We start from the raw sequence: 20,428 nt of genomic DNA, 5'->3' as shown, positions 1-20,428 counted from the left end.
TGGAGTTCTTAATACTAAAAATGGTTGAGCTTAAGCATGGAACATGGCTTGTCTTCTGTCTGGAAAAGAGCAACCATGAGGCTGGTGGGAGGAAGGATGTGTTTCTCCAGGTTCCCAGCACGAGTCCTCCTCTGGATTCAGTGCAGGCCTGCATGAACCATCTAATGGTCATAAAAATACAGGCACCAAACCTTATCACAGCCTTTTTATGGGGCAGGATTTTGAGAGATTGATGGCACATGGCCAAAGCTGTGGATCTCCCTTCCAAGAAGATAGTAAGAGAGGTAGTAAACTTTTTAATTAGCAGCATTAAGGGCTGATCAACCTTAGTAACTCTTAGCAGAAAGAAGCCCATAGAGGTATGGATGTCCCAAAATATAGATGCTATTCCAGAGGTAATGAGACTTCTGGGTAAAACCCTATCTTGATACCTACTGTTGGATTTTTGTACCACTGTAAGCACTTAAGGACACATGAATCCAAGATTTATCCACTAAGGCATAGGGTATAGAAGAGAAACATAGATGCCAGTGTCAAATGACAGACCCAATCACTAATGTGCACTTACTAAATTTAGACTATGGGACAGACCCACAGTGCCAAGGACTAGAGGACACTTTCATTTCTTTGTAGCTGGATAAATTTGGCTGAAACACCGAAGAATATCATATCAAATACATATATGTCTGTGAGAGAATTTGTCTTTGGCAAGTGACTAACATAACAAAGCCCCAGAAAGAGTATTTCAGATGAATTAAAGAATTCTCCCAAAATAGCCTCTGAAGACCTTGTGTTAGCTGGATCCACTCTGAACACAGCCTACTGTAAAGCTATTGTGGCTCTCATGGAATTCTCTGTCTGGCTCACCTCCAGCTGTCCTCTCACTAGGAGGGGGCAGTTTTGCTCTGAGCCTAGACTGCCATGCACCTCACATTCAAAGGGTCCCTCACTCTGCCAGAAATAGAAACCCTGGAAGAGAAGGCTGCTGAGTCATGGATGCTCGCCTGCATAAACTCCTCTCTTCATTTCTTATTCACTTTCTTCCTCAGCCTTCCATTCAGGCTTCAGTGAAATTATACAACAATCAAACAAGTAAGCAAGCACATCGAGGTTGGTGCCTGTTTCAATAACTATCTCAAGGCCTTTAAATTTATAGTCAAAATGTCAATAGTCACATGAGTGGTACCATAAATTGATGTCATCTTAAAAAAATCAATAAAACAACACATATCAGTAACCATGAATCCCACTCCTGGGAGTATTTTCAAAAATCCCCAAAGCAAGCCAAAGTTATATATTATTAATTGTAAGAAAGTTATGAGAAATTAAATCTCTCCTGTTCCTTTGGGTATTAAAGGAGTCACAAACAGAAACATAATTATGAAGGAGGGTCTGATGTTTCATGAAAAAAGGCAGGAGAAATGTCCCTATTGATCACAGTTGTGATAATAGAGAGTCATTTATCAGGAGGACTCTGACTCATACCTGAAAGCCTGGAGGGAAAGGAGGGATGGCTTTGCTTTGAAACTCTAGCTACAGGAAGTCCCTTTGCAAATAAACAGGACGACATGAATTTCACCAAGGTCTTTGTGCCCAACTCTGTGCAACTACTGTGACAACATTGGTGTGAACAGCACATAGTCAAGATGTGTGCCCTTGTCTTGGTGCTGAAGCCACTGGCAACCAAACGTTGGAGCTGAGATGTGCAGAAAGCAAGAAGGCAGACAGGAAGGAGCACAATGACCTTGGGCTTTGCCCTCCTTTGGCATGCATATGCTTCTCAGGACATGAAGGATCTGAGCTGTCATGACCTAGATTCCTGATAAATACAGGCAGAAAATGGGAAATTCGTGAGAATGTCAATTCCCACTCTAATCTCACCAGGGCTGCCTGGGAGGGGTGGGAGGAATTAATTCTCTGAACTGCATGCCTGCATGAAAGGGTGCTATCATTTTTAATGGGTTTTATTGACGTTGCTGGCTGCTGTCACTGAGTCATTGGTGAAGGTCAGCTCTCCAGCATTTCAAGAGGAGAAGATGCAAAGCTGGGAGAAATGGCACCTCTCAGGCCAACTCTCTAGAAACTGCCACCTGTGCAAACTGCCCGTAAGGAAGATAGGCTCCAGGTGGCAGCTGAACAGTCTGTCACAGATCTGGGGCAGTGTCTCCCTCTGGGCCCACACACACACACACACACACAGATACCTAATACACACACACACACACACACACACACACACACACACACACACACACACACACACACACACACACACACCCCACAGATACCTAATACACATACACACACACAGAGATACCTAATACATTGGGGCTTTGCTGTTCGCTACTGAAAATCTTCTGTTCCTTCTGGACTTAATTATGTGAAAAACTAGATGTCATATCAGGTCATCTTCACCGTGGTCCACTGATGCATGGTGCCTCTTTGCCTTGGCCAGGAAGGCTTTTAAGGGGCCTAGATGTTGGGAGAAATGGGACAGGAAAAGCTAAACATTCCCTTACCTGCTGAGGTCTCTGAACACACTTGGTCCTCTAGCTCTGGGACTTGTGACATGCAGAGTCAGGAGACATTCAGAGAAACAGTGCCTTAGCATAAGGAGGCATTTGAATATGTATTCTTCCAGGGGTAGATGTTGGACTGACTATATGAGTCAGAGTTTTATGCAACACATCTTCAGTGTACAGTGTTGGCTGCCATTTTCATATCACTTTGGGTAACTTAACATACTGGTCATTTTCCCCAGAGCTTATTTAATCATTCAAGTTCTCCATCTACCCAGTCACTTTATGGGTGAAATGTTTTGATGGAAGATACATGATATTGTTTGGAATATGTGTGGATATCAAATACAACCATAGATGTAGTAGATTTCACACCTGCTCATCTCCACACCCGTGAACTTGCGATTCTATTTTAAAAGGAAGAAAAGCTGTCTCTTATCCATGCAGCAGAGACTTCCCTCTTCATAAGGGTGAACCTTTCAAAACTGCTCCAGTTTATCTGAACAGCTCCATAGTTCTCCAAACCCCCTTCTCTAGCCGGTCCTGTCTAACCCATGCTGCTGTTTCCCAGACAGAGCTGCTCCTTCCCACAAGGAAGTACACTGGGGCCTCCTCACATAACCTCTGTGTTTATTTTCTTGAGATATCAACTATGTTTACACATAAATCTTAATCCATTAGACACCCAGAATTGGGGCTGTATAGTATTCATCTCTATATTCCTAATGCCTGGCAACAAAGAAGATGCTCAATACCCTCAGTGAATGAATGATGAAGTCAATCAAAAGATTTTTAGTTAAAATGAGAGAATTTAAGATGATGTATCAAGTTCTCATGGAATATGCTTCTTATTTTGGTTTGAAAATCACATGGCAAGACAGAAGCTGGGCTCTGTGAAACAGTCAGGGAGACAAAAGTAACAGAGAAGGTCCCTGCAATGGCATCTTCTTTTGCCTAGAAGACACTGGGGGAGAAATGGTGGGGAGGCATGGGGTGAACATCTAAATGAGATCAACAGGGGAAAGGGGAGGAATCCAGTGGCCCTATAAAATACCCAAGCCGGTGTCCATTTTGTAGACTCCAGCCAGCCTCAGGCATTGCTCATCCTAAATGGACAAAGCAGCTACTTTCCCTTTATCCACATCATGGTCTTCTGTCTTTTCCAGATGTCCAGTTTTTTTCTCCGAGCCAGAGAATGAACTCGGCAATCTCCTGGGTGACTACTAATAGCCCCATTATATTTCTTTCTGAGCATGGAAATATGTTAGCTTCTCTCACAAAAAATACATTCATATCTGAATCTATAGGATCCACTGGAGTGTCTTTAGGTAATGTTTGATGACTGTCCAGCTATAAGCCCCATATCTAGGGAGACGAGCACCAAGAATACCTGACTAAAACACAGCAACCCATCAAAGACTTTCAAAATGACAGAGCATGAATTTACAATCTCTATTCCTTTAAAAGAAATGAAGTCTTGCATTGAATTTTTATCCACCCGTGACAATTCAAACGTCAGAAAACTTCACTGTGAAGAACCCCATACTTCTTGTCCCCACAAACATTTTCCTGTTGTACTGACCTCTGTTAACGCTTTATACTCGAGTTTCAAGAGGTTGGGCCACATCTGTCCTGGTCACCACTCAATGTTAGAGCTCATCAGATCTCTGAATCTCAATATGACTGACAGAATACACAGACAGGTGCTCTGCAGCCAATAGCTCAAGGGAAGGACCAACTCCCTTGATATTTCTAGCCTATGGTGTTGGGTTATGCCAGACATAAGCAGATGCTAAATGTGTGACAACACTAAGTCACTAGCAGTTTTCTTTGAACAGAGTCTCATTTCTGGATGCTAATACCTAAGATGGCCTTGCTTGGCAATTAGACTCAGAGAGTCCTACTGCACAACATTTCAGAAACTGCTTTCTAGCTGCAAAAACTGCCTGAAGAGCTAGCACTGTACTTTGGCTCTTGGATACCACACAGGGATGGGCCTACTGTGGGCACACTTTGGCTAACTCTTCCTTGAAACCAGCACCACTCCCATTAGGCTAGAAGTGCCAGGAGAGGCTGGAACACCTGCTAATCACAGGAAACAGCTTGCACTTATGGTCAGGTTTGTCAATTTACAGCAGTGTGCCCTACCCACCCATCTGTCCATCTGTCTGTACAGCAACTGTCTATAGTTTATCTATGCATTCAATTTTTTATGAGCATCCTGAAAATAATGAAAACATCAGGACTTTAGGAAATATCATTTGCTGATCTATAAGTGAGGGGCATGTAGTCTGGAAGAGGGGGCCAAGTCTACACATGCAATGTGTTCTTGAGATCCCATCTCCACATGTCCATGTTGGAGACCTGGGTTTTCTCCCTCTTTCCTCTTTTCATAATATTAGTTATGGTTTATTAAGGCTTGCCTGAGGATTCAGAATGCAAAGCTAGCCATAAGCCATAGAGGCCAGGCAATGGTGATGCACACCTTTAATGCCAGCAGTCATACTAGCAAGCCACACAGCTAGACAGTGGGCACACACCTTTAATGCCAGTACTCAGGAAACAGGCAGATGGATCTCTCTGAGGTCAAGGCCACCCTGGCCTATACAAGAGTGAAGAGTAACAGAGCTCACACCTTTGACCCCTGTACTTGGGATCACATGCCTTTAATCCCAGCAGTAGGGAAGTGGAGACAGGAGTGATATGGCTGAGCAGAGAAAGGAATATAAAGCAGGAGGAGACAGGAACTCAGAGCTTTTGCCTCTGAGGATTCATGGAGATAGCATTGTCACTGAGGATTAGGGGAGATAAGATAGCCATTTCAGGTTGGAAGAGGTAAGATCCACAGGTTTAGCTGCTTTGGTTTTCTGATCTTCAGCTTGAAGCTTGAACCTCAATATCAGTCTCTGAGCTTTTATTAATTGTGTTACAGGCTACCGCACAATCAATTTTCTTTGTCTTTTAAATTTGGGTTTGTTGAGGTTTCTCCTGTTTTCAGTTTCATTATCTCACCTCTAATTTCTATTCATTTATTTCTTATTAAATTTCTCCTCTTTTCTAGTGTTTTATGATAGGGACATTAATGATTTCAGAGCTTGCTTTTCTTCTGAGTACCTAATATAAATTTCCTTATAAATGATGCTTTCACTGCACCCCTCATAACTTGTTTTTTGAATTTTATATAGCTCAATACACATAATTTCTCTTAGGATTTTAATGCATTGGTTATTGAGAAGCACGTTGTTAATTTCCAAGTATTTGCATTTGCACTCTCATTGTGTTATTGATTTCTACTTTAAATCTACTGGGACCCAAGAATATGCTTTGTAAGATTATTGTTCTGAAAAACTTAAACATTTCATTTCTGTCATGATGAAAACCAAACAACAGATTGTATGGCCCAATGTGGATCTTGGTGAATGCTTTTGTGAGCTCAAGAAGAATGTGTATTGGGCTTATGGCTAGATTATTCTGTTGAAGTCAATTAGATCTAGTTGATTGACGGTGCTCTTCACAGCACTAGTATCCATCAGTCACCTTGCTTGATCTCTATTGGTTACTGAGGCAGAATGCTGAGGTCCCCTTTTGCTTTGTCAGTTTCCAGACTCATGTATTTTGATGCTTCTTGTTAAGTTCACATGTGTGTAAGATAAGTTTGTCATCCAAGGTCTCATCTCTGTAAGGTCAATAAAGATACCCCTGCTTTCTTTTAATTAGTATCAGTGAGGTGTGTCTTTCCCCATCCCAATACTTTAAACCTATATTGGAAGTAGGGTTCTTACAGATAGCATACAATTCCTAATTTAACAAGAAATCAGTTTGTAGTTGCTGAGCATTCTCCATGTTCCTGTTGCCATGACAGTAGCTCAGAGATGGCCTTCCAAAATCATTACCCAGCCATTTGCAGTGTCCACAAATGGAGTGCCACTTGAGGCCCTGTGGGCAAGAGGCCATAGCATGAGCTTATGAGTCTCAGAATGCCTGGTGACAAAGGAATTTCTGTGCTCCCCGAACCAGATGACCTTTCCTTTCCAAATGGATAGGGACCATCCATGAAGCACTGTGCCAGCTGTGACGATCTGAGGTATACACTTTCCCTGGAGTTTCCCAGCTGCTAGCTTATTCCTTATACCAGGTAAACATCTGCCTGGACATCTGTAAGAATAAGTGGTCTACCCTGTATGAGGTCAGGGCCATTTTCTTCTCTATCAAGAACCTTCTAGGAGAACCCAACACAGCCCTTTGAACACACATGCTGCTGAGCTCTAGGAAATCTCCAGAGCTAAGAGCCCTGACCCTAGCTGTCCAGCGCCACCCGCCCCCAGCCACTGCCCATGGTGTCACTGTTTTTCTTTAGACAAAAATAAGGTCTACCCTTTCCCTTATTTCTGTATAGGTCTCTGTTTCTTGAGCTGTGGTGTTATTTTTGTCTTATTTCTTTTTGTTCAAATTAAGTTTGCCTTTACAATGTATATTAAATAAGTTCACTTGGATCATTTTTGTCTAAAAATCAATTTGAAAAGTGTTGTCTTTTATATGATGCACTTAGATTATACTGAAAGTTATCAGTGATGCATTCAGATAAACATGAGTATGTTGGCAACACTATCTGTTTGTTCTGCCCACACCCACTTTGGATTTCTTTTTAAATACGAGCATGGCAGTTGTTTCTTTGTGTCTCTTTAATTTAGCTGCCATTCATTCTACTTATCCACTTGTTTTAACCATGCAATACACTCTTACTACTGTGATCTTCATAGGAAACTTTTGCATAGGTGACTAAAACACTAACATTTTTATTTTATTTTCATCCCTTCTTTCTCTGATACTACTGCTTTTATCTAGATCTAACTTTCTAGTCCTCATCATTTCCATTCTGACAAAACCAGTTCATTTGAACACTATTTGTATAATGTTGACTTTTCCTATGGTAGCCTATAATATTTTAAATCATAGTTATAACTTTCCAATCTGACAAGTCCTACATCTGTGTCATTCTGGTAAAAGCCAAATGATTTACACAATCTAAAGAGAAACCAGGGCCCTGATGCCCTGATCCAGATGACCACTTTGTTTCTGTAGGCTGTCCCAACCTACCCCTGCTTTTTAGGGTAAGAGGAGGCATAATCCCCCCTCTCTTTTCTTGGAACATATTAGGTACTAGGAAGTAAGAGTCGGGTATTTAGAATGATAATTTATGTTAATATATCAAGAAAATTGGGCTTTGTTTTTTCTTGCATGCATATATGTGTGTGGTATGTATAAGTATCTGTGTATGCATAAATGTTCACGTTTGGGATCACATGTGTGTGCTTTCTGGTGTACGTGCATGTGTGTGCACATGCATCTGCAGGCTCAAAGTTGACACCAGGTGTCTTCATAGATCACTTTCCACTTTACTTAAGGCCGCAGGGTCTCTCACTAGACCTGCCACCTGATTCAGCTTACTGTTAGGAGGAGAGTGACAGCCCTCAAGAACTTCACATGCTTCTCTGAAAGTATTTTACAGAATTCCTAGTTCCTAGTCAGCATGTTCAATCCCTGGCAGACTGCTCTACTACCAGCCAGCCCTCCTAGCCTTCTGGGTTAGACTCTTGTGTTGTCAACTTCTTTACATGGCTTCTTGCTCAGTTCAAGTGTTACAAAACCAGGAACCTCTCTGGAGCTGGGAAGAGCCTGTGCTCTCTGAGACTGAAGAGGGAACACCTGACATGTGGAACATATGGTAATCCCTGCTGGTGTTGAAGGAAGTCAGCCCCACAAGAGGCAAACCATGAAATCTGCGGTTCATTGACACAGTTTATAATGCTCTTTGGAGTCTAAGAGCAACACCATCCTTGTCTCTGACATGGAAGCCCCACAGGTGTTCACCCAGACTCTAGAGTCTCCAGCATCCCTCTGTATTATTATGCTTGTCCATGGAGCACCTTCTAGACTTGTGCTGTGATGGGCTTAGCAATGAAGGAATGCATATGGACTTAAGTTGAATTGCATCTATACATCACAAGGAGAAGGGATCTTGCATGCAACACCTATGCCTGTATCTTTCCCTTCTAGCGTCCTGAGCAATACTCTCATGGGACTTTTCATTTTCTTGAGCCTAGTAGTAGGACAGTGATGGCCTTTTTATCTTCACCTGGAATCAGAAAACAGGGGCCATTTATGTTAGTCCTGACTGATAAGCAGAATATATGAGTTTTTTTTATGCCTCTTAGACACTGTTTTTAGAATCAAAGAACTAAATTTTGATTCACCTGGCATTTGGTATCCAGATGTCTGGAGTAGCCAGGTAACTCTAGATTAGTCTTACTTTGTTTTGTTTTTGAGACAGGATCTTGCTACAAAGTCCAGGCTGGCTATGATTTTCTTGCCTCATCCTCCCTTGTGCTAGGATTACAGGGGTGTTCCACCACACACAGACAAATCTCTCTCTTTTTTTTTAATGATACCAATGTGTTTTAACAAAGAACTGGCTCCTTAATGTACCCTCTGACCTAGAACACAGGACATTTTCTGTCCTTTTAGATTGTGTTCCCATACTATTTTCACATAAAACAATGTGGGCCATCATGGTGAAACCTTGTTGGTAAACTAGGAAGGGATGGAGAGAAATACTGCATTGTTAATGGTACCTAAGCTTGTATTCCTGGGCATTGTTCTCCTTTAAGATGCATTTGGCTACTTAATAGTCTACATTTTGTGATGCTGAGGGGCATACAATGTTTAACATTTGCTACAATTCTTTGAGTCAGCTGGAGTCGGCCTGTCTCAGGCTTCACTGAGAGACTCTGGTGAAGCACTGTAGGGAGAGGGTGAGAACATGAACAAGAGGTGAGAAGAGGTCTATAGAATGGATGAGGATGAGCAGAAGAGGTTCATACAAAGACAGAGGCTTGCAATTTCTAGGGTTAGAAGTAGACAGGAAGTAGGGCAACAAGAGAGAGAGGCATTACAAAAGTGATCAGGCAGAGAGGGCATTAGGGCAGGAAAGGAATGGATCAGGAAAGGAAAAAGGAGAGCTGAGATGTACAACTCTACATAAAATACCCTTGGTTCCCATGGTGAACCCTCCCATACATGCATGTACATTTCTGTAAGTGAAGGATGTGATCATTGTGATGGCTGTACAGATACAGTCATTTACAATGATCTAGAAATCATACCTTGTTTTGTTTAAGGGCACCTTTCTCTTTCATATGAGGGCAGTCCTTTCCCGTCACCACTGCTTTGATATCTGCCACCGGCACTGCAATTCATAAAAATAATGAAAGTTAATGACACCATTAAAAGCTACGATGTCAATAAAGGAGCAAAGGTACTCATTGAGTCTGCTACCATGGTTGGCACTACCTGAAGACACTACAAAAAGAAAAAAGAGAATCAACAAGAGGAAGAGGTCAGGCAGTGTTCAGAAACTAGACACTCAAGCACATTATGTTCTGGTAAAAAAAAGTATCTCTAGCATGCTAGCTCCATTAATATAATCTGGTTCACTAAAATCTAAAATAACACCTATCATAGTGATGTTGTAAGTGATACTATTATACTAGATGCAGCAGTAGTTAACACTGGTTATGACAATCTAGGTGGCACTAATACTGGCTCTCTGTGTGCTAGGACCGATGACAAATGCTTCATATGTATTGACGACACTGCTAGCCAGTATTTGCATCCACATTGTTTGTTTCTGAGTAGCAGATAAACAGAGCAAGCAGATCTAACCCAAATCACCTGTCTTACTGCACAGTTTGAATCTCTTTCCAAAATCATTCCCTTTCCCAAATCGTTAAATTTCCCAACAATTCTCTAAGGCAGATTTGGCTGTCCTTGTTCAACAGGCAATGGGAATAAACTCAACAAAATAAAGGAAGCTTCCCTTTCTGACACAGCCTTTGGAAAATAATGCAGTTAGATAGAATGATGTTATCTTACGACTTGCTGAGGAGTAGGAGGAAGATAAGAAACAGAAAAGTCTCTGCATTCAAAATACTCTTTTAAGATCAAATGACAGGGACAAGGATGAGTAGGATGGTTCAGAACCTTGATTTAAAAACAAAACATTAAGCTATCCATTCTTCTCCAATCCCAAATCTTCAGTCCTACAAATGACAGTGAATCTTGCACATGCTGACTAGCTCGGCTGTCCCTGTGCATTCTTAAAGGTAAAAGTGATGGCAGATTTCATAGCTAAAGCTTGTACATTTTCACCGAATAAACTGATAATAAGGTTGATAGCAAATGTCAAAATTGTAAGTTTCCAGAACAGATCAGGAGGGTCCCATAAAAGCTAATGCCCAAGGGTTACTAAGACTAGTAAGAACTCTGCCTAAGTGTGGTAATGTGCTCAGAGTTCTGAAATTCAGAGAAGTGGGCATGTGATAAGCTCTTCCAGAATCTCTGGAGGCTTCTTCGCCATTTATTTTACATCAGCTCCTCTACCATGTAGCTCTGATTCTAGAAAATTCTGGTTCATAGTTATATTCAATTTCAATATCAGTACCTGACTTCTCCTCCTTCCAGGCATGAGGAAGAGAGTGCTTCCCAGCAATTTTGCAGTTAGCTGGGGTCTTGTGACTAGCTCTGGTCAGTGAAATGTAAGAGGAAATACTTACATAGACTGAGGTACTAAAAAGTCCCTGTCTGTCATTTCTTTATGTGTTCCATCCAGCTGATGCAAGTATGGATGACAAAGGAGAAATTAGTTTGTGGCCCCAAGTGACTGGTGCCATCATTCCTATCACCATCATAGGTAAGAAACCTTTTGCTGGGCTAAGCCTCAGAGACTTAGGGCTACCTGCCCATGTGCCACACAGTATAGCAGTGTGGCCTCTCCTGACTGGCTTAGACCTATACCTCAAATGCCTTTTCTTTCTGGCCTTCTCTTGGCCTCCTTAGATTAGGAATCTTGTAGGTGGGTGCTACCATTCCTAAGCCTGCCTTGAATACGGGCTTCAGGTCTCACAAGTTCACTTTCATAACCAAGGACTAGCCTTACTGCTACATGGATGATCTGTCTGCAGGGCATATCTGAACACTAAGAGAAGTTGGTTACATTTGCAATTGAGACACTGAAGGGAATTTTAAATCTAATTAGCAAAGCAATTCAAAAAACCTCCTAAAGCATCATCTGGAGTTTGAATCACAAGTACATTGTAGAAAATCTTTTGTTATGAGATATGAAATGCTTAATGAACTCCACAGTGTCTATCCTCTACAATACTAAGTTACCCCTTGGCTTTGAAAACATGTAGAATGGGACCAGAAAAATACAAAACAGCCATGGATCAGTCTTTTGAATTCTTAATGCAAAGGCCTCATAGAAGGAAATCTCTTTTCACTGGATATTGTGGCTGTACGTATTTTATATTTAAATATCCATTGTCCCCTATCAGGGAGATAAGCTGCTGTGTCGCTCATGGGATTATGACTAAAAAGAAAACACAAAATTCTAAAAATACAGTCACTTTGAAAAGCTGTTTTTCCCCCTTTCTTTTCATAGCTTTTCTCCAGCTGCACTGGAGGCTTAGACATGGGAGAACTAAAACTAGTGTCCTTTCTGGTCTAGAGGCAGAAAAAGGGCTCACACTCACACAGAGGGGAGTTCATGAGGGCTTCAAAGACAAGCTGGCTTTTTGATCTGGTCTTTTTCTGTGGGAGAAAGATAAAGAAGTAGGGCACAGACGGGGAGAAACAGATCATCAGGGAAAGAAGCAGCAACCACCCTTACTCTGGGGCACACCTTCATTTCTCACAGTTACTCAGTTTAGGAAGGACTGGCAGGAAGTAATTCAACACTGCCCATTTTGCAGATGGAAGTCAAAGCTTCAAGAAGAAGAATCCCTTATACAATGTCACTCAGCTAGCCAGGGAGAGATCTGGTCTTAGTGCTCCATGCTCCCTTACTAGGTCACTGTCCCTTTTGTGTTTAGAAGGTGTCACCATCATAATGAGAACAGCCACAAATGTGCACTTCACTCCAAACACATTCAGGAAACTCCTTGGTGGTATCTTGGGAGAAACTTTAATTATGACTAAATAAGAAATATTACTAAAAAACAAATGCGGCCACTATGATGAAAACACTTTTCCCTTTGTTTTTCTGGGGCCAAGTCAAGGCAAACCATCTCCAGGAAGCGGTTCTATGCTTTCTATACATGCCGTGTGCAGGTATCCTCAGTAGAAGCGTCCATGGCAGGGGGATGGAGGGGGTTTCTCCAATGGTTAGTACAGAGCTCACCCTCCCTAACCCAGCACATCAGCCTCACAGCACTGAGTGGGGGTCCATTCTGTGCCTCTGTAACCAGAAACAAAGACTTTGGGGGTTCATCCAACCTTTTGTCCTACCACTTTGGGTTTAAGTTCTCAGAGTCCCAGGCTAATTTTAGTTCAGGCAGGAAAATAGTAAATTAAATGTGGCTACTGGCTGTTTGGCTGCATGCAAACACCTTTATCTTACTGTTTACTAACCCACGACTGTCAACTAGCTATACTTCATGCTTCTCTACCTCACTTTCCTTATCTATAAAATATGGATGAAATGTCCCTTCAGGTTGTATAGTGACAACTTATGTAAGCTCTGAGCACAGTGCCTAGCATACATTATGCACTTAACAAATGTCATCTGCCATTATTCCTATTACCAATAATCTGTATTAATTCTCTCAGTAGATGGAGGGACCTGGATTCTTCACTGTGCTTTCATGACCCAAATCCCCCACTTTCTCTGGCTGTCAGCTGCTTTCCTCATCCTCAATAATAGGCTTAATCTTTGAGGAGGGCATTGGCCCATGCTTTCCCCTGACGTAGGGGCGAAGAACACTGGCCTAGATTCTTTCAAACCGAGGCCTTGAGGGGCATCAGGCATGGCTAGGAAGCAAATGAGTCTCGTGTTTAATGGGAGTGATGGTGATGACAGCCTACAAGCCCTGGGAGGGAAGCAGAGTGAGAGGAGATGCAGGGAGATGTGGATTATCAAGGGGCCTGTTTCCTGGCAACCAGAAAGAATATGAAGAGCAATGGCTCAAAGCTTTAGGGAAGACAACAACTAAGAAGAATCCTTCAATCATCACTAGTTCCAGCTGTAGTAAAAGGGTCTAGTTAAACTATTTGTGATTCTTCAATATCTTACTATTCAGCCCCGATTAACTCAAGGGGTGGAAGATAATCCCCCTGCCTCAAGAAAGGACAAAAGTACATGGCAAAGCAATGACTCTTACCATTAATTAAGGAAAACTATTATTTTTATTCTTTTATCAAAAATGGATTTTATTCATCAGCTGTATCCTGATTGCAGTTTCCTCTCCCTCTACTCCTTCCAGTCCCTCCTTCCTCCCTTCCATCTGGATCCACCCCCATTCTGTCTCTCATTAGAAAAGAAACAGGCATCTAAAGAATAATAATGAAATAAAATAAAATAAACAAAAACAAACACATCAGACTAAGACAAAACAAACAGAAGCAAAGAGCCCAGGAAAAGATATAAGAAACAGATGTAGGCAGAAAGATTTACTTTCACTTATTCAGGAATCCATACAAACAGAAAACTGGAAGCTACAATAGATATACGTAAAGGATCTGTAGGGTAAATAAGAGACCGTGGGGAGAGGGAGAGACAGAAGGAGAGGAAGAAGAAGAGGAAGAGAGGAAGAGAGACAGAGAGAGAGAGAGAGAGAGAGAGAGAGAGAGAGAGAGAGAGAGAGGGTGAAATTAAAAGAGAGAAAAGAAAAAGTCCTGACACAACATTCTGAGACAAGGAACCTCCAAAGTTGCTATTGAGTTCTGTTGGCCATCTACGCTGCCTACCCTCAAGAGCAGTTTGTTTCCCTAGTGAGACTCCCTTGAAGAAAACTAAATTTTCATTTATGAGTGTCTATCAACTGGAGAGAGCTTCTGGGTTAGAGGTGGAGCATGTGTCCACTTCTCCTAAGATCCCATCTGGTGCGGTCCCATGCAGGCCCTGTGCATGGTGCCTCAGTCTCTGTGAGTTCATGTGTGCTTTGGTCCTGGTGTGTTTAGAAGGCCTTGTTTCCTTCATGTCCTCCATGCCCTCCGGCTCTTACACTCTTTTCATCTCCCCTTCTGCAGGGTTCCCTGAGCTCTGAGGGGAGGGACTTGATGAAGACATCCCATTTAGGGCTGTGTTTGAATGTCTCGCACCCATTTTTCTAGTGGAATACATTGTCTGCCTTTAAGGGCCCAGCATAATGTAGACTTGGCACAAAAGGTAAACCAGGTATGTGTATTTGAAGTTGTAAACTTAGTTTCCTAGGGCAGGGCAGGGCTTTCTTAGGTACACAACTTCATTTCACTTTATTATAGGAATATATAACTCCTACACAGATAGATACAATCTCACCAACCCACTCTCCTCAGACACACACACACACACACACACACATACACACACACTATAGTTTCTACCTATCTTACAAGGAATAAGGTGTGACACAGTCTTTGGAATTCTGCATCATCGGACTTTAAAAGCCACAGAGGAAATTAAGGGACAGGACTGCTGAAGACACGTTCAAGAGGAAGACTGCTACCTTCTTCCAGAACCCAGGTCAGTCCATGGCCACTACCAAAACTTGTGTGGAGAGTGGAGATTCACAGCTCTGGCTATGCTCTCCTGCGACCACCCAGGCCAGGGACTGTTTGTTAGTTTTCTGTACTCTGGGGCTTTGGAGGTGAGGGGCATTGTTCTGGGGGAAGCCCAGAAACTGCCCTTTTATAGGACTCTGGTGCTAGCCAACCTCTAGACCTTTCTCTAAGTGTAGGGCTGTTCATTTTCTGAGAAAATGGGTGTATTGCACCTAACACTGACAAACTGCCAGTTACATGCCCATGTTCAAGTCGAGAAGTGGATTACATATCTATCTTTGTGAGAATAAATCATATGTTCGATAAGCAGAAAACAGATTCTTAGGTGGGGTCAGGAGTGTGGTGATTGTTCAGCCCAGAGTACTTTGTCCATCTCTTGGCCATGTGAAGAAAGGCCAAGGAGATGTCCTAGACAGTTGTAGTTCCTTTGGCCACCAGAAACTTCTAGTGCTTTTCCTGATCACTGGCTGTGGACACTTCCTAGCTCATGAGAAGTAGAGAAAAAAAAGAGGACACCAGAGTGTGTTCTTCACACAGCGAATTCAATGAGCAGAAAGGCTCGTCCTTTATTCTAAGATTCCTTTCTTACCAGGTGAGAGTATGACGGTGTGTGTGTGTGTGTGTGTGACAGAGGGGGGGGGGGATCTTTTCCTTTATGGAAAAAATAGTGATACTAAATCTGGTAAGTTTTATTATTTTAACATTCTTTCTTCCAAAACTTAACAAGTTGACAACATATTTTCAATTCCCGTTTTAAAAGGATTTTTTGGTGAAAGTCATGTTTGGGAAATTGCTATGGTATATTCAGCAATATCTACATTAACATTCCTAAAACTTGAGAGTGCAGCAGAGTCACTTGGAGGCTCCAGTTCTTATGGCAATGTTTTTGATTTATGAGGTCTGAGTGTGGCCACCTGAGTGTGTTCCACCTTCTCAGGTCTAATGGTCTAGTCCACAGTTGCAGAAGCATAGGACTGACATCAGGTGACAAGGTGGTTCAGCTTTGTCAAGTCTGATAGAGGGTTCTTAGCTTCATGCAGAAGTCTAAGAGTCTTTGTTGGGGGACAGGCACAGCCTGAGGGGGCACAGCCTGTGTTGGGAGGACAGACACAGCCTGAGGGAGAACAGCCTTGTTGGGGGACAGGCACAGCCTGGGGGAGGTACAGCCTGCAGCTCTGGGTTTCAGATTACAGTTTCTTTCTGTGAGTATCAATAATACAGGCTGGGAAAGCGGTTCTATAGATGGAATGAACTGTATGACACTACAAAGACCAGACTGTCCCATTTTTAAACTGGAGGGAGAGAACATGTTCTAGGCTTTCTGCCTGAGATGTCAGCACAGAGTCTGAAAGTGTCAGGAAGTTTCCCACTCATGGTTTATTTTTGCTTCCTATCGTCCAGAGCTGTACAGCAGGCAGTCCAGATTTGACTTTCACGGGCCCTGGGGTGACGGGAGGGCAGATGTGAGATGGCAGGTGCTAGGAGGTCAAAGACACTGCCTGGGGTAGGCTTATCTACAGGGCAGGATCAATTGTCACTTTTAAAGGTTATTTAAGCATGTCATGACAACTGGCCCCTGGTTGAGTTCTTTGACAAGAGTATCCTCCAAGGATCTATTACTTCTGTCTAATTTCTCTTCCAAATTAATTCACCAACCCGCATTATTTCAATGCAGCTTTAGTAATTTTTAGTCTCTACTCTTCGTACTGACCCTTGGTACTTGGTGCCTGGCTTAGTATTGGTTTAATGGGATCTCACATGTTACTATCTCTTCAAAATCACATGTTAAAACAAAGCATAAGGAAAAGGCAAATAAATAGAAATAATACCTATCTTGGAGGACTACTGAGTTCCTGGCAAGTCATTTATCATTAAGTTCCCAAAGTATCTGAGTTCTCAAAAGCAGTATTTGAGTTTTTCACTAACTCTATTTTGTAATCACTGGACACATTAAGTCATATGTGGTAGAATTAGTTGCATATAAGTTATAAGAAATTATTCCAGGTTATTGAAAATACAGTTGACAAATTCAGGCTTATATGTTTCTGGCTCCTTGAAATAGCTCTATCCAAAGCAGACAAGAAAGGTATGTGAGCAATCCTGTGACATTTGTCCTGCTTATCCCCGAGCCTCAAATCCTTCCAGGCCATGCACTTGATGAGAATACTCAGGCTGCAATTAAAGGATGAGTCAAGGTCAGGAGGTTTATTTAAGCTAATCCTTTTCTACATAGTATGTTATGATAAAATATAACTAACCAATCAAAACTCAGGTGTCCTATACCAGGTATGGAACCACTTACATTTGTCCTGCAGGGAATCATGGGGCACTTCTCCTTGGGGGCTCTCTTCCAAGTCTCCATAATGTAAGACCTTGTGATTTGGGGAAAGCCGACAATACCAAAATTTATCTGAGGAGAAAAGCATAACATTCACAAAGTTAATGATTCTAGCTTTCAAAAATATCGTCACACTGTTAGTGCTACCTAGAGGAGAAAAATGACTCATTTGATTTTGAACCTTAAGAAATAATGGGTTTTAATGTCCTGAACTGTGAAGTCCCCTTCTGATTTGGGTATTTCAGTATCACCCACCCTGCTCTGCAAACATTGGTGACCACAGGGGATGTCACCAAATCTATCTCAATGGCATAGTATTTTCCAAGAGGGTAGTTTCCCTAGGCATTTCATCAGTGCCTGTAACCACCAATGGCATTAGTCCTTAGCCATGGAAGCTTGGAACAAAGTGGGGGAGAGAGGTGAAGGAAGACAGCATTGGGGGCCTTAAACTGGCTCTACTTTGATTTTCGGCCTGCTGTACACACATAGCCATATTTAGTTGGTACCTACACCTGTTCCTTGATGCTAACAGACCACATTGATGATCCGTGCAGGAATTATCAGGACACAGGTGACACACATGGGGGTGGGATCCATGAGAAATCACCTGAATTATTCAGGATTATGGGAAGAATGAAGGTATTCACAAGCAGCCTCCTTCCTAACCCCCGCAGTGTAGTGCTAGGATGGCAATGGCCAAAGCTTCAGTGTTGTTCTTACACTGAACTCCCACATTTTACCCCTTCTGCTCTCAAATGTGATGAGAAAATGTGAGCAAGACCACAGCAGGGAGAAGGAGGCAAATGACAGCTTTATAGATTGAGAACTTGAACCGTGACTGCAGTGTTTGTATAAATGCGAAGGCTCAGTTAGATGGTGGTCCCTCACCACTATGAACTGAGCTTTTCAAGAAATTATTTACACCATTAATGTCATGGGGTGACATTATTGGTATATGCACATCAGTCATCCTAATGCTCCCTGTGGTAAGACCCAAGGTAAGAAACCCAAACGCTCCCTTGGTGGATCCCAGGTAAGCAGCTTTCCCTATGTGATGTACCAGGAACAATTGCTGATCAGATAAGAGACTCCAGGTTCCTTATTAGCCTGGACAGTGTAGGGAAGTCAACCACTGTCTTTGCCTCAGTAAAGTGCTGGGTGCTGGATGGTTGCACAGTTGGTGTTGGCCAAACTGGAAAGTGAAGACTTCAGGAGATTTGGTTCAGGGACACAGCATCTGTGCCCTACCAGCTTCTTGGTACATTCATGCACCTGGCTCACCCTATGGTCTTGATCAAATCACCTCATTACTATTCTTGCAGGCTCAAATTATTTTGGAACTATTCTGATAAAAATGTTGTCTGCTGGGTGATGGTGGACTCACACCTTTAATCCCAGTACTTGGTAGGTAAAGGCAGGTGGATGTCTGTGACTTCAATACCAGCCTGGTATATACAGGAGTTTCAGGACAGCCAGGACTACACAAAGAAACCCAGTCTCAAGAAAGCAAAAAACAAACAAAAAAAGTTTTTCAATCACTGCCCATCACATTTTAAGAAAAAAAAGGTTTTCAATCTAAAATTGCTTTCACTGAAAAAAAAAACATATTGTAACCATAATTCTTTTAATCTACAAAAAGCTTTAAGAATGGAAGTAAAAGCCACATAATGAATAATGAAAATGAAATTGCCTGTGTGATTCTTATCTTACTCATGTATAAGAGAATTTTAGCATTGCTTGCGAATTCCTGATTATATCCAGAACATAGCAACCATGTATTTAAAGGACTCTGGTGAAAACCTAAACAAAACATTGAAAAGGAGGAAGATCACTCAATTATTTGGGCTTGCCAACTTTTCAAAAATCACAGGTAGTTATGGAGTGGAGGGACTTTATAGAGAGTTAAGCAAGTCATCCCCTAGTTCATAGCCATTCTAATCTGCTAATGTAAAATTATTGTGTTTCCATGAGAAGAATGGGGGAACTGACTTAGAATTTACAGTAAGAATTAAAAGTCTGGAGGACATCAAGTATTGTGAGCGTCACAGAACTGTTAGAGGCCTGACATAACAGGACTTGGTGGTCATCTCGGCACACAAGGACCACATGGCCTATAGCCTGATCTACACAGACTATGATAATGACAACTGGCTATAAGGTACCTCTCAGGGAGTTTGGGGGCTAAGTGAGTTACTGAAGGGTGATGGGAAGGAGGCCAGTGAGGTATGACACTGGGATATTTAGTTTTTCTATTGATTAAGATCTGCTGTTCTTTAGAGGAATACCATCTTTGCAAGCTGGGGGTAGCCTGTGACTCAGTGGTACTATAAGACACCAGTAAGTCAATATGGACAGTGATCATTTATATTCAGTAAGGTCTGATGGAAAGAATTAAGAAATTGAACTAGTTAAGCACAATATGGAATGAGTTGCACAGTATATATATTCATCTATAAAATATATTAAATTTTAAATTTCTGCTTACATTTCAGGATAAATTATTTATCTATAAGTATTTGTAATAAGTCTACAATGTACCTAGTACTCCTTAGGAGCAACAAGAAGTCATTAAATAAATGGTAGACATGACAGATTGAACTTGGACACAAGGAAATGGTGATCCCTCAATTCTTGGTGGCAATAGAGAGGTGGACTACAAAAACACTTGTGTCCAGGGCTGGGAAGTAGGGACAAACACAATCTAGGATACAAATGGGGAATTTTTCTTGCTTACATAATCCATTCTTAATTAATAAACCAATGCACAACAGTGGCTACTTATCCCACAGAAATAACTGCTGTTTTGCAAGGTTGAATGGAAGCTTATTTAAAAGAAACACAATTGGCTACCTGGAACTCCGGTGTGACTGTCTACTCCACAAGTAAAGAGTGCTGCTTCTTATAGGACAACATCTTTCCCATGTTTTCTTCCTACGCCTAATTAGTTCTTCTCTTAGTCTACAAAAGTTCCTCT

General features: G+C 41.9%; 1 protein-coding gene across 3 annotated transcripts in view; it reads right to left on the bottom strand.

Moving 5' to 3' along the window:
- Nucleotides 1-20,428, bottom strand: part of Elmo1 (engulfment and cell motility 1) — a 523,874-nt gene that overhangs the window by 6,781 nt on the left and 496,665 nt on the right. For all 3 annotated transcript variants that reach the window (XM_027409370.2, XM_027409371.2, XM_027409374.2), the window contains 2 exons: nucleotides 17,419-17,526; nucleotides 9,683-9,765 (listed from right to left, as the gene is read on the bottom strand). In XM_027409370.2, coding sequence (XP_027265171.1) covers nucleotides 9,683-9,765; nucleotides 17,419-17,526 — 191 coding nt within the window. The remainder of the gene's footprint in view (nucleotides 1-9,682; nucleotides 9,766-17,418; nucleotides 17,527-20,428) is intronic.

This window comes from Cricetulus griseus, chromosome 3 (genome assembly GCF_003668045.3).
Source record: "Cricetulus griseus strain 17A/GY chromosome 3, alternate assembly CriGri-PICRH-1.0, whole genome shotgun sequence".
In the NCBI taxonomy this organism is placed as follows: Eukaryota; Metazoa; Chordata; class Mammalia; order Rodentia; family Cricetidae; genus Cricetulus; species Cricetulus griseus.
This window is presented reverse-complemented; position numbering and strand designations above follow the sequence as displayed.